General features: G+C 42.5%; 1 protein-coding gene across 1 annotated transcript; it reads right to left on the bottom strand.

Moving 5' to 3' along the window:
* Window positions 1-1,533: 1,533 nt before the first annotated feature.
* Window positions 1,534-17,029, bottom strand: LOC115155645 (sorting nexin-4). Its single transcript, XM_029702484.1, has 14 exons — window positions 16,883-17,029; window positions 16,270-16,400; window positions 15,141-15,273; window positions 14,787-14,936; window positions 13,930-13,977; window positions 13,546-13,601; window positions 12,838-12,910; window positions 11,894-11,955; window positions 11,693-11,758; window positions 6,488-6,577; window positions 5,743-5,842; window positions 3,161-3,306; window positions 2,861-2,975; window positions 1,534-2,697 (listed from the first exon to the last, which is right to left on the bottom strand). Exons 1-14 carry the CDS (start codon window positions 16,970-16,972, stop codon window positions 2,650-2,652), a joined length of 1,308 nt encoding a protein of 435 aa, XP_029558344.1. The 5' UTR covers window positions 16,973-17,029; the 3' UTR covers window positions 1,534-2,649.
* Between the last annotated feature and the right edge of the window lie 142 nt (window positions 17,030-17,171).

Genomic DNA, 17,171 nt, shown 5'->3' on the forward strand with positions numbered 1-17,171 from the left:
CTCACAATAAGTTGGGTGAACATTGGGCCATTCCTCCTGACAGAGCTGGTGTAACCGAATCAGGTTTGTAGGCCTCTTTGCTCGCACACACTTTTTCAGTTCTGCCCACAAATTTTCAATAGGATTGAGGTCAGGGCTTTGTGATGGCCACTCCAATACCTTGACTTCGTTGTCCTTAAGCCATTTTGCCACAACTTTGGAAGTATGCTTGGGGTCATTGTCCGTTTGGAAGAGCCATTTGCAACCAAGCTTTAACTTCCTGACTGATGTCTTGAGATGTTGCTTCAATATATTCACATAATTTTCCTCCCTCGTGATGCCATCTAGTTTGTGAAGTGCACCAGTCCCTCCTGCAGCAAAGCATCCCCACAACATGATGCTGCCACCCCCGTGCTTCACAGTTAGGATGGTGTTCTTCGGCTTGCAAGCCTCCCCCTTTTTCCTCCAAACATAATGGTCATTATGGCCAAACAGTTCTATTTTTGTTTCATCAGACCAGAGGACATTTCTCCAAAAAGTACGATCTTTGTCCTCATGCGCAGTTGCAAACCGTAGTCTGGCTTTTTTTAATGACGGTTTTGGAGCAGTGGCTTCTTCCTTGCTGAACGGCCTTTCAGGTTATGTCAATATAGGACTCGTTTTACTGTGGATATAGATAATTTTGTACCCATTTCCTCCAGCATCTTCACAAGGGCCTTTGCTGTTGTCCTGGGATTGATTTGTACTTTTCACACCAAAGTACGTTCATCTCTAGGAGACAGAACGCGCCTCCTTCCTGAGCGGTTTGACGGCTGCGTGGTCCCATGGTGTTTATACTTGCGTACTATTGTTTGTACAGATGAACGTGGTACCTTCAGGTGTTTGGAAATTGCTCTCAAGGATGAACCAGACCTGTGGAGGTCTGCAATTTTTTTTCTGATGTCTTGGCTGATTTATTTAGATTTTCCCATGATGTCAAGCAAAGAGGCACTGAGTTTGAAGGTAGGCCTTGAAATACATCCACAGGTACACCTCCAATTGACCCAAATTATGTAAATTAGCCTATCAGAAGCTTCTAAATCCATGACATCATTTTCTGGAATTTTCCAAGCTGTTTAAAAGGCACAGTCAACTTAGAGTATGTAAACTTTTGTGATACAGAGAATTATAAGTTAAATAATCTGTCTGAAAACAATTGTTGGAAAAATTGCTTGTGTCATGCACAAAGTAGATGTCCTAACCAACTTGCCAAAACTATAGTTTGTTAACAAGACATTTGTGGAGTGGTTGAAAAATGAGTTATAATGACTCCATAAGTGTATGTAAACTTCAACTGTAGATTTGTTTAACAATTTTTTTGTTACTACGTGATTCCTTGTGTTATTCTTAGTTTAGAGGTCTTCACTATTATTCTACAATGTAGAACATAATAAAAAATAAAGAAAAACCCTGGAATGAGTAGGGGTTTCCAAACTTTTGGCTGGTAGTGTATATACATATATATTACACATTCTCAAACTTCGTTTTGTGTCATGAGTAAAAACATGATTTAAGGACTGATAACTAGACTTCATATTTATTAGTGTATTTTTGGCACAATGATTACAACCACATAAACAGTATAATTTCCTGCCAGTGCTCTGATCAAATCCCAAATTAATGATTAACATTATACCTCCTCCCCTGGCCCTTAGAGTGAACTAAAATTACAAGAGGCCTGGTGTTGTCTCAAATTGCACCCTTCCCTATATGTAGTGCACTCCTTTTGAAAAGTAGTACACTACATAGGGAATAGGGAGCCATTTGGACCACATCCCCAGTACACATACAGCACCAACATAAGGCAATTATCACATCCTGTCTTTCCTGTGACCTTCCTATTCCTTTGGCTAGATTTATCAAAACACTGAACCACCCACTCTTCAGAAATGACAACCTAGAATGGCAAAGTAAAGTAAGGCCTTTAAATATACAAAAAAATCTGAAAAGGTTGAACCACTTTAGTACACTGGGACAATGCAATGAGAGAGTAGAGAAAACAGAAACTTCAATATACCAACCACACTGTCCACTCAAAAGAGTAAAACATTTACAAAAAAGCACAATCAGTAAAGTATGCATGAAAATAACAAAAAAGTAAAGAATATTCTTCTTATAGAACAAATCTCATTACCTTATTTTGAACATTGTGTAAAAGGCAGCATTGGAAAATTAGCTTCAGTCCACATATCTTGGCATCGCTATAAACAGTGAAAGTGCTTAGTGATTTTCCTTACAAAATCCACGTTTCAGCAAAATTAAATGTGTACGAAAAAACGCATACATTTGAGAAAAAACTGCAATTGCAAGTGGACAAATCTAAGCAGCCAGCAATCAGACATTATAAAGACATAGAAAAGGAATAAACTGATTCTCTTCTTGTGCATAACTGATCAAAACACCTCTCAGTATGCTGCCATGGCTACTTCAGCAGAATGAATGTCCAGGAATGAGTCCCAAAAATAGCACTATTCCCTATATATAGTGCATAGACTCCACAGGGCTCTGGTCAAAAGTGGTGCAATATATAGGGAAAAGAGTGCCATTTGGGATGCAAGCTCCAGGAGGAGAACCCTGAAAATAAGCCTGTTCTGGCAGTTTGTTTAAAGGGTCTGGCTTTGGCCTTGAAGATCACATCTTGTTGAAACACTCCTTTGCGTTGGTCCACACTTGTATTCCCTGAGAAAGAGAGAATGAGAGACAGAAACAGAGAGAAAAAATATATTATGTAGCACAGTAAGTATTTAACAACATATTTGGAATTGATAAAATGACACAAAATAAACATTTCCAGGCAGAATACGCAATATGTTTTAAGTATCTGTGGGGAGGTGTCACCTACCTTTTTGCACATGCTGATCTGCATGACCGCATAGCTAATTAGGGCCTCCTTCAGGTCCCGGTCCTTCTGGTCCTTAAAGCGTTCAATGTCTACCCAGGCAGTCTTCACAAACTCACTGGGGAGACAAAGTCTTGCTTTAGAACCTTCTCAAATATTTGAAATGAACAATTATGGTCAGCTGGTCAACCTTTCAAAGCAGCAAATGTAGTGATTCAATTATAACATGCTAAACAAATCAACAGAGCAAGAGAGAGTGGAAAAAGATGGAGACAGAAGAGATTGCGAATGAGGGTTTCTCACTCGCTCTCGGTGTTCTTCTCTTTAACAGCCTCCTCTCCCTCCTTTAGCTGCTGTTCTAACACTTGTAACTTAGCCTCCCTCTGCTCTGCAGTCTCCTGGCCAAACAGCTTACTGGTCATCCCCTTCAGTGAGAACGTCCGCACAGTCTGAACACAGGGAGGGAAAGAAACATTCCATCTGGCCAGTCGGGTTTGATAAGCTTAACTTTTCTTTGATACAATTCAATGTACGCATTTCCGTGCTTGCTACTATATATGTGATGAGCTATTGTGTCATTATCTTCTGGTGAGTTCCATGTCTCTTCAGAAACTGGGTTCATTCCCAAATGGCAAACTATACCCTACTGTACACTTCGTATTTGGTCTGACCCCAATTAGTAGACTGGTCGATTGTTTGGTTGTTAGGCTGTTGGTCGACTAAGATTTTTTAGTCGAGTAGTCTCTCCCACACGTCAAAAGTTTGGACAACCCTCCTTATTCCAGGGTTACTCTTTTTTTTTTTTTTTACAATTTTCACTATATTGTACAATAGTGGAGACAACAAAACTGATACATATGGAATATTTGAGATTCTTCAAATTAGCCAACCTTTGCCTTGATGACAGCTTCACACACACACACACTTCAGACCCCTTGCCCTCTTCCCACATTTTGTTACAGCCTTATTCTAAAATGGATTAAATACATTTCTTCCCCTCAGTCTACAAACAAAATGTTTCTACAACTTGTTTGGAGTCCACCTGTGGTAAATTCAATTCATTGGACATGATTTGGAAAGGCAAACACCTGTCTATATAAAGTCCCACAGTTGACAGTGCACATCAGAGCAAAAACCAAGCCATGAGGTCGAAAGAATTGTCCGTAGAGCTCAGAGACAGGATTGTGTTTAGGCACAGATCTGGGGAAGGGTACCAAAAAATGTCTGCGGCATTAAAGGTCCCCAAGAACACAGTGGCCTCAATCATTCTTAAAATGGAAGAAGTTTGGATCCACCAAGATTCTTCCTAGAGCTGGCCGCCCGGCAAAACTGAGCAATCGGGGTAGAAGGGCTTTGGTCAGGGAGGTGACCAAGAAGCCGATGGTCACTGACAGTGCTCCAGAGTTCCTCTGTGGAGATGGGAGAAACTTCCAGAAGGACAAACATCTCCGTAGCATTCCACCAATCAGGCCTTTATGGTAGAGTGGCCAGACTGAAGCCACTCCTCAGTAAAAGGCACATAACCGCCCGCTTGGAGTTTGCCAAAAGGCACCTAAAGACTTTCACAACATTAGAAACAAGATTCTCTGGTTTGATGAAAGCAAAATAAACTCTTTGGCCTGAGTGCCAATAGTAACATCTGGAGGAAACCTGGAACCATCCCTACGGTGAAGCATGGTGGTGGCAGCATCATGCTATGGGGATGTTTTTCAGCGGCAGGGACTGGGAGACCAGTCAGGATCGAGGGAAAGATGAACGGCACAAAGTATAGAGAGAGATCCTTGATAAAAACCTGCTCCAGAGTGCTCAGGACCTCAGACTGGGGCGAAAGTTCACCTTCCAACAGGACCGCAAACCCAAGAATACAGCCAAGACAACACAGGAGTAGCTTCGGGACAAGTTTCTGAATGTCCTTGAGTGGCCCAGCCAGAGTCCGGACTTGAACATCTCTGAAAAGACCTGAGAATAGTTGTGCAGTGACGCTCCCCATACAGCCTGACAGAGCTTGAGTGGATCTACAGAGAAGAAATGGGATAAACACCCCAAATACAGGTGTGCCAAGCTTCATACCCAAGAAGACTCGTGGCTGTAATCACTGCCAAAGGTGCTTCAACAAAGTACTGAAGAGTAAAGGGTCTGAATACTTACAGTATCAGTCAAAAGTTTGGACACCTACTCATTCAAGGGTTTCTTTACTTTTACTATTTTCTACATTGTAGAATAATAGTTAAGACATCAAAACTATGAAATAACACATATGGAATCATGTAGTAACCAAAAAATTTGCCACCCTTTGCCTTGATGACAGCGTTGCACACGCTTGGCATTCTCTCAACCAGCTTCATGAGGTAGTCACCTGGAATGCATTTCAATTAACAGGTGTGTCTTGTTAAAAGTAAATTTTCCAGATTGACTGACCTTCATGTGTTGATGGACTGTAATGATGGACTGTCATTTCTCTTTGCTTATTTGAGCGGTTCTTGCCATAATATGGACTTGGTCTTTTACCAAATAGAGCCATCTTCTGTATACCAACCCTACTTTGTCACAACACATTGGCTCAAACACATTAAGGAAAGAAAGAAATTCCACAAATAAACGTTTAACAAGGCACACCTGTTAATTGAAATGCATTCCAGGTGACTACCTCATGAAGCTGGTTGAGAGAATGCCAAGAGTGTGCAAAGCTGTCATCAAGGCAAAGGGTGGCTACTTTGAAGAATCTAAAATATATTTTGATTTGTTTAACACTTTTCTGGTTACTACATGATTCCATGTGTCATTTCATAGTGTCTTCACCATTATTCTACAATGTAGAAAAAAAGAAAAACCCTTGAATGAGTAGGTGTCCAAACTTTTGACTGGTACTGTATATAACAACTCACCCCAGTGACCAGTTCCTCCTTCTGCTGTTTCTTACAGGCTAGGTCCAGTGCAACCATCTCCAGCTCAAACTGTGTCAACTCATGCTTTCTGCATACCGCCCTGCAGAAACAGAGGCCTTTGCTGATCATCATGGTTGCTACTGGATGTACTGATGCCTAGCTGCTTATTATGGTTGCTACTGTACATGTATGATCATTATGCACCATACACACAGGGTCAGAGGGCTGTTCTATAGATTCAATGAGGGGGCTCAGTGAGTACACTATGACTGCCTTGGGAATTTTGTCCACACAGGTCTTCAGCAAGGTAATGTGAGGATGTGAAGCTACCTACATAACACATACAACCTAGGGCACACTGACTAGTGATTTGGCATGATGATCTTTAGGGGTGTCAAACCTATTTTGTAACGGGGGCCATCTTCAATGAGGTCTGGAGGGCCGCATCAAAATTGGATGTACTGCCTTGCAGTCAAAATTTGCTAAAAATAGTCCTCCATCCATCATTATTTAAATTTCGATGCTCCCTACCTGCTTTCAGGAAAGTGATTATTAGCAAGACGGACAAAGAAACTATCCCTTCTACACATTCTCAATTAGATTTTAGTCATTATAAAGTATATTGAGTTTGCCCCCCCCCCAAAAAAAATATTTTAAATGTTTTAACTCAAACCATGTTTGACACCCCTGGTTTATATAGTGATATGTACTTGGCCTACAGAAGAAGTCCCAGTGTAGTAAATACCTTAGTGCATCAGTATAGAACAGGTACTCCTTCAGCTGATCAGCATAGTGCTCCTCCTCCTCCAGAATATCATCTACAGAAGCAGCATACCTGTAGACAAGAGGGGAGCCCAACAATCACACCTTTAACAGAGGGATGGGGAACTACATATGCTTTACTTCCCCAGAGTCAGATGAACTCGTGGATACCATTTTTATATCTCTGCGTGCAGTTTGAAGGAAGTTGCTAACTAACGCAAATGCTAGTAGACACCCACAGACTTTCAGTCATTGCACTAATGCTAGTTAGTGTTAGTTTCATGAGCCAATGCTAACTCCCTTCAAAATGGACACAGAGACTGGTATCCATGAGTAATTCTGACTCCGGGGAAGTATCCCTTTAAAAGCTATAGGTTTCTGCATCCCAAATGGCACCCTATTCCCTATATAGTGCACTACCTTTGACCAGGGCCCAAAGGGAATAAATAGGGAGCCATTTGGCACTCAAACGTTGACAGAAATGCTGCCTTCCTTGATACGCCTCAGTGGCCAAGCGCTGTGACCCCTGACCTCTAGAATTGAGTCCTACAATCTAGTAACCATCAGTGACGGGGTAGGGGCTAATCATTTTATCACTCCGAGGTGTGGGTGCGTGTTACTACTCCAAGGACAGGGCCGAGACCACTCATGTCACTCAAAGAGAACTATACACAGCACCCAAGTTGAAAGTAAAAGCATCTGGCTATTTGCCAGCCAGTTCTCAGTTTGAACCCAGAACCTTCACAACTCAAGTCTTCCCAGTCCTCATGGTCAGCTACCTGCTACAGCAGACTATGCTTCAAATATGAACTGCTTTCAAATCAAACACGACAAATGTGTTGTATAGCTTAACTAGGAACCATGTAATATGTACAGCGTTGCTGGGGGGGGAAATGGGGTTGTGCAACACCTCGACATATCAGCTCCTTTAGTGAGTCTGTATGAGGTCAGAGGGTAAGGAAAGAGGTTGGCTATGCCTGAAATGGCAACATATTCACTATATATTGCATCATTTTTTGACATACAATCCTGTTGTAATCCAATAAAATTTTTATGATTAATATGGGAGATAATTGCATGGTTACAACTCAATGGCCTTGTGGTTAGTGTTTACCCTGAGATTGGAAGGTTGGGAGTTCGATCCCCGGTCAAATCATACCAAAGACTGTATAACTGGGACCAGATGCATCTCTGCTTGGGACTTTATTTTATTTTTATTTCACCGTTATTTAACCAGGTAGGCCATTTGAGAACAAGATAAAGCAAAGCTGTTCGACAAAAACAACAGAGTTGCACATGGGATAGACAAATGTACAGTCAAAAACACAATAAAAAAATCTATATATGGTGTGCGCAAATGTAGAAAGATTAGGGAGGTAAGGCAATAAATAGGCCATAGTAGCAAAAATAATTACAATTTAGCATTACTACTGGAGTGATAGATGTGCAGATGATGATGTGCAAGTAGGGATACTGGGGTGCAAAAGAGCAAAAATAAATAACAATATGGGGATGAGGTAGTTGGGTGGGATATTTACAGATGGGCTGTGTACAGGTGCAATGATCGGTAAGCTGCTCTGACAGCTGATGCTTAATGTTAGTGAGGGAGATAAGTCTCCAGCTTCAGTGATTTTTGAAATTCGTTCCAGTCATTGGCAGCAGAGAACTGGAAGGAAAGGCGGCCAAAGTAGGTGTTGGCTTTGGGGATGACCAGTGAAATTTACCTGCTGGAGGGTGTGCTACGGGTGGGTGTTACTATGGTGACCAATGAGCTGAGATAAGGTGGGGCTTTAGCTAGCAAAGACTTATAGATGACTTGGAGCCAGTGGGTTTGGTGACAAATATGAAGCAAGGGCCGGCCAATCAGAGCATACATGTCGCAGCGGTGGGTAATATATGGGGCTTTGGTGACAAAACAGATGGCACTGTGATAGACAACATCCAGCTTGCTGAGTAGAGTGTTGGAGGCTATTTTGTAAATGACATCGTTGAAGTCAAGGATCGGTAGGATAGTCAATTTTACGAGGGTATGTTTAGCAGCATGAGTGAAGGAGGCTTTGTTGCGAAATAGGAAGCGGATTCTAGATTTAATTTTGGATTGGAGATGCTTAATGTGAGTCTGGAAGGAGAGTTAACAGTCTAACCAGACACCTAGTTATTTGCAGTTGTCCACATATTCTGTCAGAACCGTCCAGAGTAGTGATGCTAGTCGGGCGGGCGGGTGCAGGCAGCGATCGGTTGAAGAGCATGCATTTCGTTTTACTAGCATTTCACGGAAGGAGTGTTGTATGGCATTGAAGCTCGTTTGGAGGTTTGTTAACACAGTGTCAAAAGAAGGGCCAGATTGTAGGGGTCCAGATTTTGCAGCTGTTTCAGAACATCTGCTATCTGGATGAAGGAGAAGTGGAAGGGGGCTTGGACAAGTTGCTGCAGGGGGTGCAGAGCTGTTGGCCGGGGTAGGGGTAGCCAGGTGGAAAGCATGGCCAGCCGTAGAAAAATGCTTATTGAAATTCTCGATTATTGTAGATTTATCGGTGGTGACAGTGTTTCCTAGCCTCAGTGCAGTGGGGAGGAGATGCTCTTATTCGCCACGGACTTTACAGTGTCCCAGAACTTTTTGGAATTTGTGCTATAGGATGCAAATTTCTGTTTGAAAAAGCAAGCCTTTGCTTTCCTGTATATTGGTTCCTAACTTCCCTGAAAATGTGCATATCGCAGGGGCTATTCGATGATGATGCAGTACGCCACAGGATGTTTGAGGGCATCTAGCTTAGATTGTAGGACGGCCGGGGTGTTAAGCATATCCCAGTTTAGGTCACCTAACAGTACGAACTCTGAGGATAAATGGTGGGGGCAGTCAATTCATTTATGGTGTCCAGGGCACAGCTGGGGGCTGAGGGGGGTCTATAACAAGCGGCAACAGTGAGAAACTTGTTTCTGGAAAGGTGGATTTTTAAAATTAGAAGCTCAAACTGTTGGGGCACAGACCTGGATAGTATGACAGAACTCTGCAGGCTAACTCCGCCCCCTTTGGCAGTTCTAGCTTGATGGAAAATGTTGTAGTTGGGGATGGACATTTTTGAATTTTTGGTGGCCTTCCTAAGCCAGGATTCAGACACGGCTAGGACATCAGGGTTGGCAGAGTGTGCTGAAGCAGTGAATAAAACAAACTTAGGGAGGAGGCTTCTGATGTTAACATGCATGAAACCAAGGCTTTTACGGTTACAGAAGTCAACAAATGAGAGGGCCTGGGGAATAGGTGTGGTACTGGGGGCTACAGGGCCTAGGTTAACCTCTACATCACCAGAGGAACAGAGAATGAGTAGGATAAGGGTACAGCTAAAGGCTGTAAGAACTGGTCGTCTAGTGCTTTGGGAACAGAGAGTAAAAGGAGCAGATTTCTGGGTCTGGTAGAATAGATTCAGGGCATAATGTACAGACAAGGGTATGGTAGGATGTGAGTACAGTGGAGTTGAGTGACGATGAGAGAGATTGTATCTCTGGAGGCACCAGTTAAGCCAGGTGAGGTCTCCGCATGTGTCGGGGGTGGGACAAAAGAGCCATCTAAGGCATGTTGAGACTGGGGGCTCTACAGTGAACTACTAACCGTAGTTCACTGTAGACAAGGCATATTTACATTAGAGAGGCATAAAGCAATCAAGGGTGTTGATTGGGAGAGCTAAGACAACAACGGGTAAATGGCGATGAATGGGCAGAAAGGGTCAGTTAGGTATACACATGACCTGAGTTCGAGGCCGACAGGTAAACAAAAAGAGGTACCGCATTTTTGAACAGTCCAGCAGGCATCAGCTTTGTAGCCGAGTGATCAAAGGGTCCAAAGAGCAGCAATAGGTGAGTCAGGGAGCCGTTCGGTAGTCGCTACTACGTTAGGCGAGCGGGAGACAACGGTGTTCAGAAAGCTAGCGGGCCGGGGCTAGCGGATGGGTCTTCGGCAACATCGCAACGGAAAAGCCTGTTGAAACCACATCGGACGATTACGTCGGCAGACCAGTTGTGATGGATAGGCGGGGCTCCGTGTCGACAATAAAGGGTCCAGGCCAAGTGGCAAAAGAGGTATTGTAGCCCAAGAAGTTAGCTGGTATATGGGCCTTGCGCGTGCCCAGCTCAAGGCTAACCAGTGCTTGCTTCGGGATAGAGGTGTTAGCTAACAGTAGCCACTCGATTGCAGCTAGCTAGCGGCGATGATCCGGTGTAATAGTCCAGAGCTTGCGGCAGGAATCCGATGATGTGGTAGAGAGAAGTAGTCCGATATGCTCTGTGGTAGGTAGTGTCCGAGCTAAAGCTGGCTGGTGTCCGAGCTAAAGGTTAAGACCGTTAGCCGTGGCTAACGAAGACTGATAGCTAGTAGCTAGTTAGCTGGCTAGCTCCTGAGGGAGGTTCCAGTTATAAGGAATAAAAATAGCAGATCTGTACCATATTGGGTGAGGCAGTTTGCAGGAAAGTATATTTAGTTCGTAGATAGAAAGTGAGATTAAAATATATATGAAAAAAAAACAGACTATTTACACAGGATAAGACAAAGCATTGAGTGGATAGATTGGTGGTAAGGCCCTGAAATAGACTAGCGTCCTGTCCAGGAGGTGTACTTGTACATCCTGCTGCCTCAAGCTACAGAAACAGCTTGTACAAGCCAAACTTGTGCAAGGCTACTTACCTACAACTCAGTGTGTGCGTGTATCACTAGGTAGGTTTCCAACCAATTGGTAACAGATTTTCATGCAAATATTCCAGAAACCGCATAAAACAAATACACATTTTCCCACTAGTGGAATGCGTCCACCAAACGGACTTGTTCAAGATAAAAATGTGTGTGATAAAGTACAGTAGTGCACACAAAATATACTTTTTCGCTTAAGTTTTCCATCGCATTTTCAACTCTGCCGTCAATTTTGTGGGAGAACCACACACCATATCATCGCATGACTCCAGATTTACTTCGACATGATGGTTATTATATAAATATTTGCACATAAAGGCATTTCCACTGACATTTTCAGCATAATTAATTTTACGGATACAAAAAGATCTCACCATGTCGAACGTACAAATGATCTGTCGGCATTTATAAAATTACACTGAAACTTCCTGTTTCCATCACAGCCGTCATGATTTTTTGGGGGACATATGACTTTATTTGCATAAAAACGTGGTTATTGAAAACACTTACGCATCCATGTGATGGCCAGCACTTTGTAGTCCATCTCCCATCTCTTTCTCTATGGCACTCCACTCACTGTATGCATTTGACATATACACTTAAGTCATTACATAGTACATAATACAACAGCTTTATACACACACACAGTACATAATACAACAGCTTTATACACACACACGTCACCCTTTCGTCCAAACACACGACTCTTACCTGAAGACTCGTCCATAGTTTCCATGCACTTTGTACACCCCATACAGTCGATCTGCTACCCTCTGAGTGGATGAAGAAGGTCAAGTTCTAGGTCAAATTTTGCATAGTTTCTTTGATACGGCTGCTTCCATGTTATGTTACATATGGTGTTATGAAACCGAGACAATAGTGAGGTACAGTGTCGCAGACAGACGCTTTATTGAGGAATGTTCTACTTACTATGGACATGTGGTCGTCGTACCTAGCTACCTACCGTAAGTTGAATGCATCATAGCCCCCCTTGTTCAGTTATGGTAAAGCAGCTACAGTATGTGTTACTGTTTTCTCAAATCAAGTATAAATCCACTTCTATCAGAAAACATACAGCTGGTCTATCTGTGTAATGTATGTGAATTTCCACAACTGGAGGGAATAGCGTGACATTTGGGACACAAGCCTAGGTTGTATGTTACAACTTACAACCTAGGCATCTAATTGTGGCCCTTATGTGTGTTACAACCAGCTGGCAGTATGTCTAGTCCCAGTCTAGTCATTAAGTTGTGTGTTACAGCAGCAGCCAATCCACTTTTATCAGACAGACCAGTTGTGCGTTTTATCCTTCTGATGCATGTCAACTTTGAGCCCAGTGCATGCGTTTTAACGCTAGCTGTATATCTAGTCTCGTCAGTAAAATGTATGTTACAGCTGGCAGTACAGTAAACAGACCTGGGTTCAAATACTATTTGAAATCACTTAAAATACGTCGTCTTTGGTCAATTTAGTTTCCCTGGCTCAATGGAACAATTGAATAGTTCCAAAACTCCAAACCTCGCCCATCTGGCATTCCAGGCAGGCTAGACCAAACATTCAAAGTATTTGAAAAATCAAATAGTAGTCGAACCCAGGTCTGGTTGTCAGTCTAGTCAGTAAGACGTGTGAATATGTCGACAGCTGCCTGTACTTACCGCCCGTACTCTCAGCAGCTGGGAGAGTACAGTCTGTAGCTCGTCACTGTAGTGTTTCAACTCTGTAAACCTTCTGCAGATGCCAGAGCCAGAGAAGAAGAAAAATGAACACTTTCTTCCCAGCAAGGCAGATAAACAAGACAAGAGTCAACGTTGGATCTGACATTGACCTGATCCTTCTGTACTTCCCACAGTCCCAGAACAAAGTATGGCAGTATATCAACTAAAGGGGAATGGGATGGATAGTATAGACAGAGTCCAAATTATTAATGTTACAATACATGGAGATAGAAGTGCATTGTTGGCTCCACACAAAAGAAAACTGTGACAAGAAAACAATGGATGGATCCTAAATGGCACCCTGTTCTCCCTATAAAGTGTACTACATTTGACCAGAGTCCAGAGCACTATATCCACTAGGGGCGGGACGATACCAGTATCATGATACTCATTCGTATTGTGGAAAGGTAAAAAAATAAAAATAAGCTGATTTAACTTCAGGAAAACAGCCCTAATGTTGGGCACAAACATCATTATGGCACATAGCATTTTACATACAGCAGGTTTTTAAAGGACCAAAGAGCATGGTCTGCTTCGTGTTGCCCTTTTTGCCAAGGAAAAAATATTGCGATACTTGTATCGTGACAGCCCTATCATACAGTTTACCCTTTAAGGTGTCATTTGGGACAGATCATTTCTATGACCTACCCATCTGGATTCTTCACCCTGAATGCTGCATTCACAGCTTTCAACCTGGAATCAGCCTGTAAAAAAACAGACTAATTAAAATATCAACAAATGGTTTCCTATGTTTGTTAGTTCAGACGTTGCTATTGATGACCTGAATAATTTTAGACAACACTGTACCTTTGAGACCTAAAACATGATGTATCAGAATAAGTATAAAAAATATATATATATATAAAAAAATAAAAAAAATGTTTTACACAGATTACAACCTTTACAATATACCTTTATTACACCGCTATGGTTTGCAAAGTCACATGAGGTCGCCCGGTAAGGTATTATCAAAGAAAGTTGACAGGACAATGCAACCACGAAAAGACCATAAAGTGCTGATGGAGTGAGTACCTTTGCTTGAAATCCTGTCTCGTACACCATTTCCTTCCAATCTTTATCCTGCTGGACAGAGAGAGGATGCTGTGTGACTTTGACAAAGACCATTAGAGATAGGACAGATTGATGCATGGGGGCACTGGGGGGCACACTGTCACACTATCAACTCTAAAGGTCTAAGGTGATCCATGAGACAACGACTACAGCAGCACAGTAAAGAGTTAAGCTTAAGGCCTACTTCATAAGACATTATTTACAAAACTCTCAACCCTTAACAGAGCTACAGAGACAGAGAGCAAGGAAATGGTCCTTGCTTCTGATATCACTCTTTTCTGTCAAGGTTATATCCTGTTAAAACCTATGAACAGCACCTCTGACTTGCTACTGGTAGTGTTGTAGGCTTGAGATGGAGGAATGAAGGTTTTGCTGATGATTAGGGTTCACTTGAGCTTGATCCCAGATCTGTTTGTACGGTTTTGCCTACTCCTACGGTCCTTGTCACACTTGATAAGTGAGTTGGCAAAACAGCACAAACAGATCAAGGATCAGGCTAGATTCACACTGTTAAGGTGTGTGTCTATAGTAGCTTGGCTACAAATGTCAGATCGTCATTTGATAACTGTTGCTGAGAATTTTCCTGCGCCACAGGATTTACATAAATTCACTGAAAACCTACACTAACACACAGTTATATTAACAGTAATGCACTTTTTATGTAGCCTAATTTTGGCCAGCCAATAGCCTAACCACCGATCAAGCAACATTACATTGGCGGAATAGTGTGAATGGAAGAATTGTTCAAATACTGCTGCTGCAGGATTATTTTGCTGCGACAATACTGGTCAAATAAAAATAGTACATCTGTAACTGACCTCAGTGAGGAAGATATAGAAGATATTGTCATTGCAGAGAACTGGGTGGGAGGCGACTCGGTGCAGGAAGTTTTCCAGTCCAACCCTCCTCCTCTCCACAAAGTCTGGGTCCATGTTGTCCGCCGACAGCTTGTGCCACACAATCTCTGCCTGTGAGAAACAGACAAATAACTACTACTATATTGATAAGGAGACAAAACACCATTATGTTAGCGTCAGGAATGTCTTCAACGTAAAACTGGATGTTGTACAGAGCATTACAGGTACTGTAGTAAGTACATCATGCTACAAATATCACTTTCTAAACTACACTGCATTAATTTAATCCAAGGCATCCTCCTTGTTCTCACGTACCCTCTTCTCAGGTAATGGGGCAACAACGACAAAGGGATAGGTGACCAACAGGTAGTTTCTGAGAAGCTCAAACTCGCTGTATCTCCGCCATAAGGAGTCTGGGGTTATACCTTCTGTCAGAGCATCAACCGGCCTGTCAGAAGAGAGGGAAGGATTTAAGTCACACAACTGGACTTGACTAAGAGTACCACCTAAACATTTGATACATGTTACAGTATCTAAGCCATCTTTCAAGGTACCAAGTACAGTATTATCCAACATTCTATGAATTATTGATGCCAACACTTTGATATAAAGCAAGAGAGAAAGAAACACTACTGACAGAGAAAGAGAGAGAAAGGGGAATGTGGATCCAGCAGCAAAGACTAGGGAGAAAAGGGAAGGGAAGAGAGCAGGGAAAGAGTTAAATACAGGAAAATAAGTAGCTGGGTGGCATTCTCCAGTCTAACTGCACTGAGTGCCTGGCTCCGACACACTCCCTTCTCAATGGCCCACTGGTAAACAAAGGCCCAGTGTGTGTGTGTGTACAGTATGTATAGCTTGTGTGCTTACATGATTTCCGTGTGCGCACATTTATTGCGTGTGCGATTGCATGAAATGAAACCAGTAAATAGAAAGCTAGCTAGATAAAAGTAAGAAAGAAAGCTGGTGTGATGTGCAGTTCATGAACAAACCAAACTTTTAGAACACATTCTCAATGAATGGAGTGTCTAATTTCAAATTGTTAACCTTTATTTAACTAGGCAAGTCTGTTAAGAACAAATTCTTAATGACGGCCTAGGAACAGTGGGTTAACTGCATTGTTCAGGGGCAGAACAGATTTTTCCCTTGTCAGCTCGGGGATTCGATCTAGCAACCTTTCGGTTACTGGCCCAACACTAACCACTAGGCTACCTGCCACCCCCTATTCTAAAAGAGTCAGATGTTTGAGTCATCATCATCATCATCATCATCATGGCCAGACCACCTGTAATGACAGTGTGGAATTATGAGCAGACAAGGTGGTATAGGTGTGATTGTGGAAGTAGCTGTTTATGGCAGTGTCACAAAATGGTAGTACTAGCCTGGAAGATGTATGTAGGCTATCACAAATAGTTTGAGAGAATTCACACAGATGAGGCATAGTTACCGTGTCTCAATTAGATAAACAGTGTACATCTCCTGCATGTTGACTGTATTCTTCCCAGTCCTTTTCTCTGCCTCTGCAACGCTGATCTCCATCTTTCTTAGAAGACTCGTCCCTTTTTCAATCTCAACCATCTAGAATAGGCCAATGCACATCATAACATGGTAACAATAATAATGCAATATAATGTGATGTATGTTTGCAATCATGGGCATCAATAATTGGTCAAGCTGGTCCTAGTACTTGTAACATAAGCAAAGTTCCTTTAAACCGCTGGCCCCTCCTGTCAAATTCGCAACTTTGTAGCAGAAAAAAAGTTGTTGGCTAGCAAGCTAGCTTGTTCCTGGTAATGGTCAAGCTAACCATGTTAATAAGAACGATCTAGCTAACTTTACTTTGTGTCGACGTGGACATTACAATGAGTTGTTAAACTTTTTGCGTTCATTTCCTGCACATGCAGCTACCCACAGCTGCTGCTGGCTCAGTGGAGCTCTCTGCGAAACTCCGTGGATTGATCAGGCCTAGAAAACCCAACTCATTCAAACAGGCTCCCTAACAACTTTGCTACGTCCAAATGCCTCGCTTTTTGACAATACGAATACGTTTGATGCTATACCGTGTTTTTAATGTTGTTATCTAGTTCTGCCGAGGTGAGGTCGGTGTTCCCGATCACCGCTACTTCCTTGGGTCCGGAGTCTGCCATCATATCTTCCTGAGTTGTGTGTTGTTGTCAGGGGTATAGCAGGCAGGCATAACCTCGCATGCGCACTTTTAACCCTTTTATTTTCCCAACCTCGACCAGAGATCTGTGACGAGATGCTAATGTACCCACCCCAACTATGGGAGTCGTTGTGCCAACGGTCGGAAGGCAGGCGACAAGCTTTGGCCCAAATGAAGCCCATATT

Source organism: Salmo trutta, chromosome 20 (genome assembly GCF_901001165.1).
Source record: "Salmo trutta chromosome 20, fSalTru1.1, whole genome shotgun sequence".
NCBI lineage: Eukaryota > Metazoa > Chordata > Actinopteri > Salmoniformes > Salmonidae > Salmo > Salmo trutta.

Bases quoted from the DNA above. Each gene is read 5' to 3' on its own strand.
- LOC115155645 (XM_029702484.1), bottom strand. From the start codon at position 16,972: ATGATGGCAGACTCCGGACCCAAGGAAGTAGCGGTGATCGGGAACACC. The intron at 13,602-13,929 runs GTACTCACTCCA...GTTTTTTTACAG, and splicing joins AGACAGGATTTCAAGCAAAG to GCTGATTCCAGGTTGAAAGC. The intron at 3,307-5,742 runs GTGAGTTGTTAT...CCCTGTGTTCAG, and splicing joins AGGAGGAACTGGTCACTGGG to ACTGTGCGGACGTTCTCACT.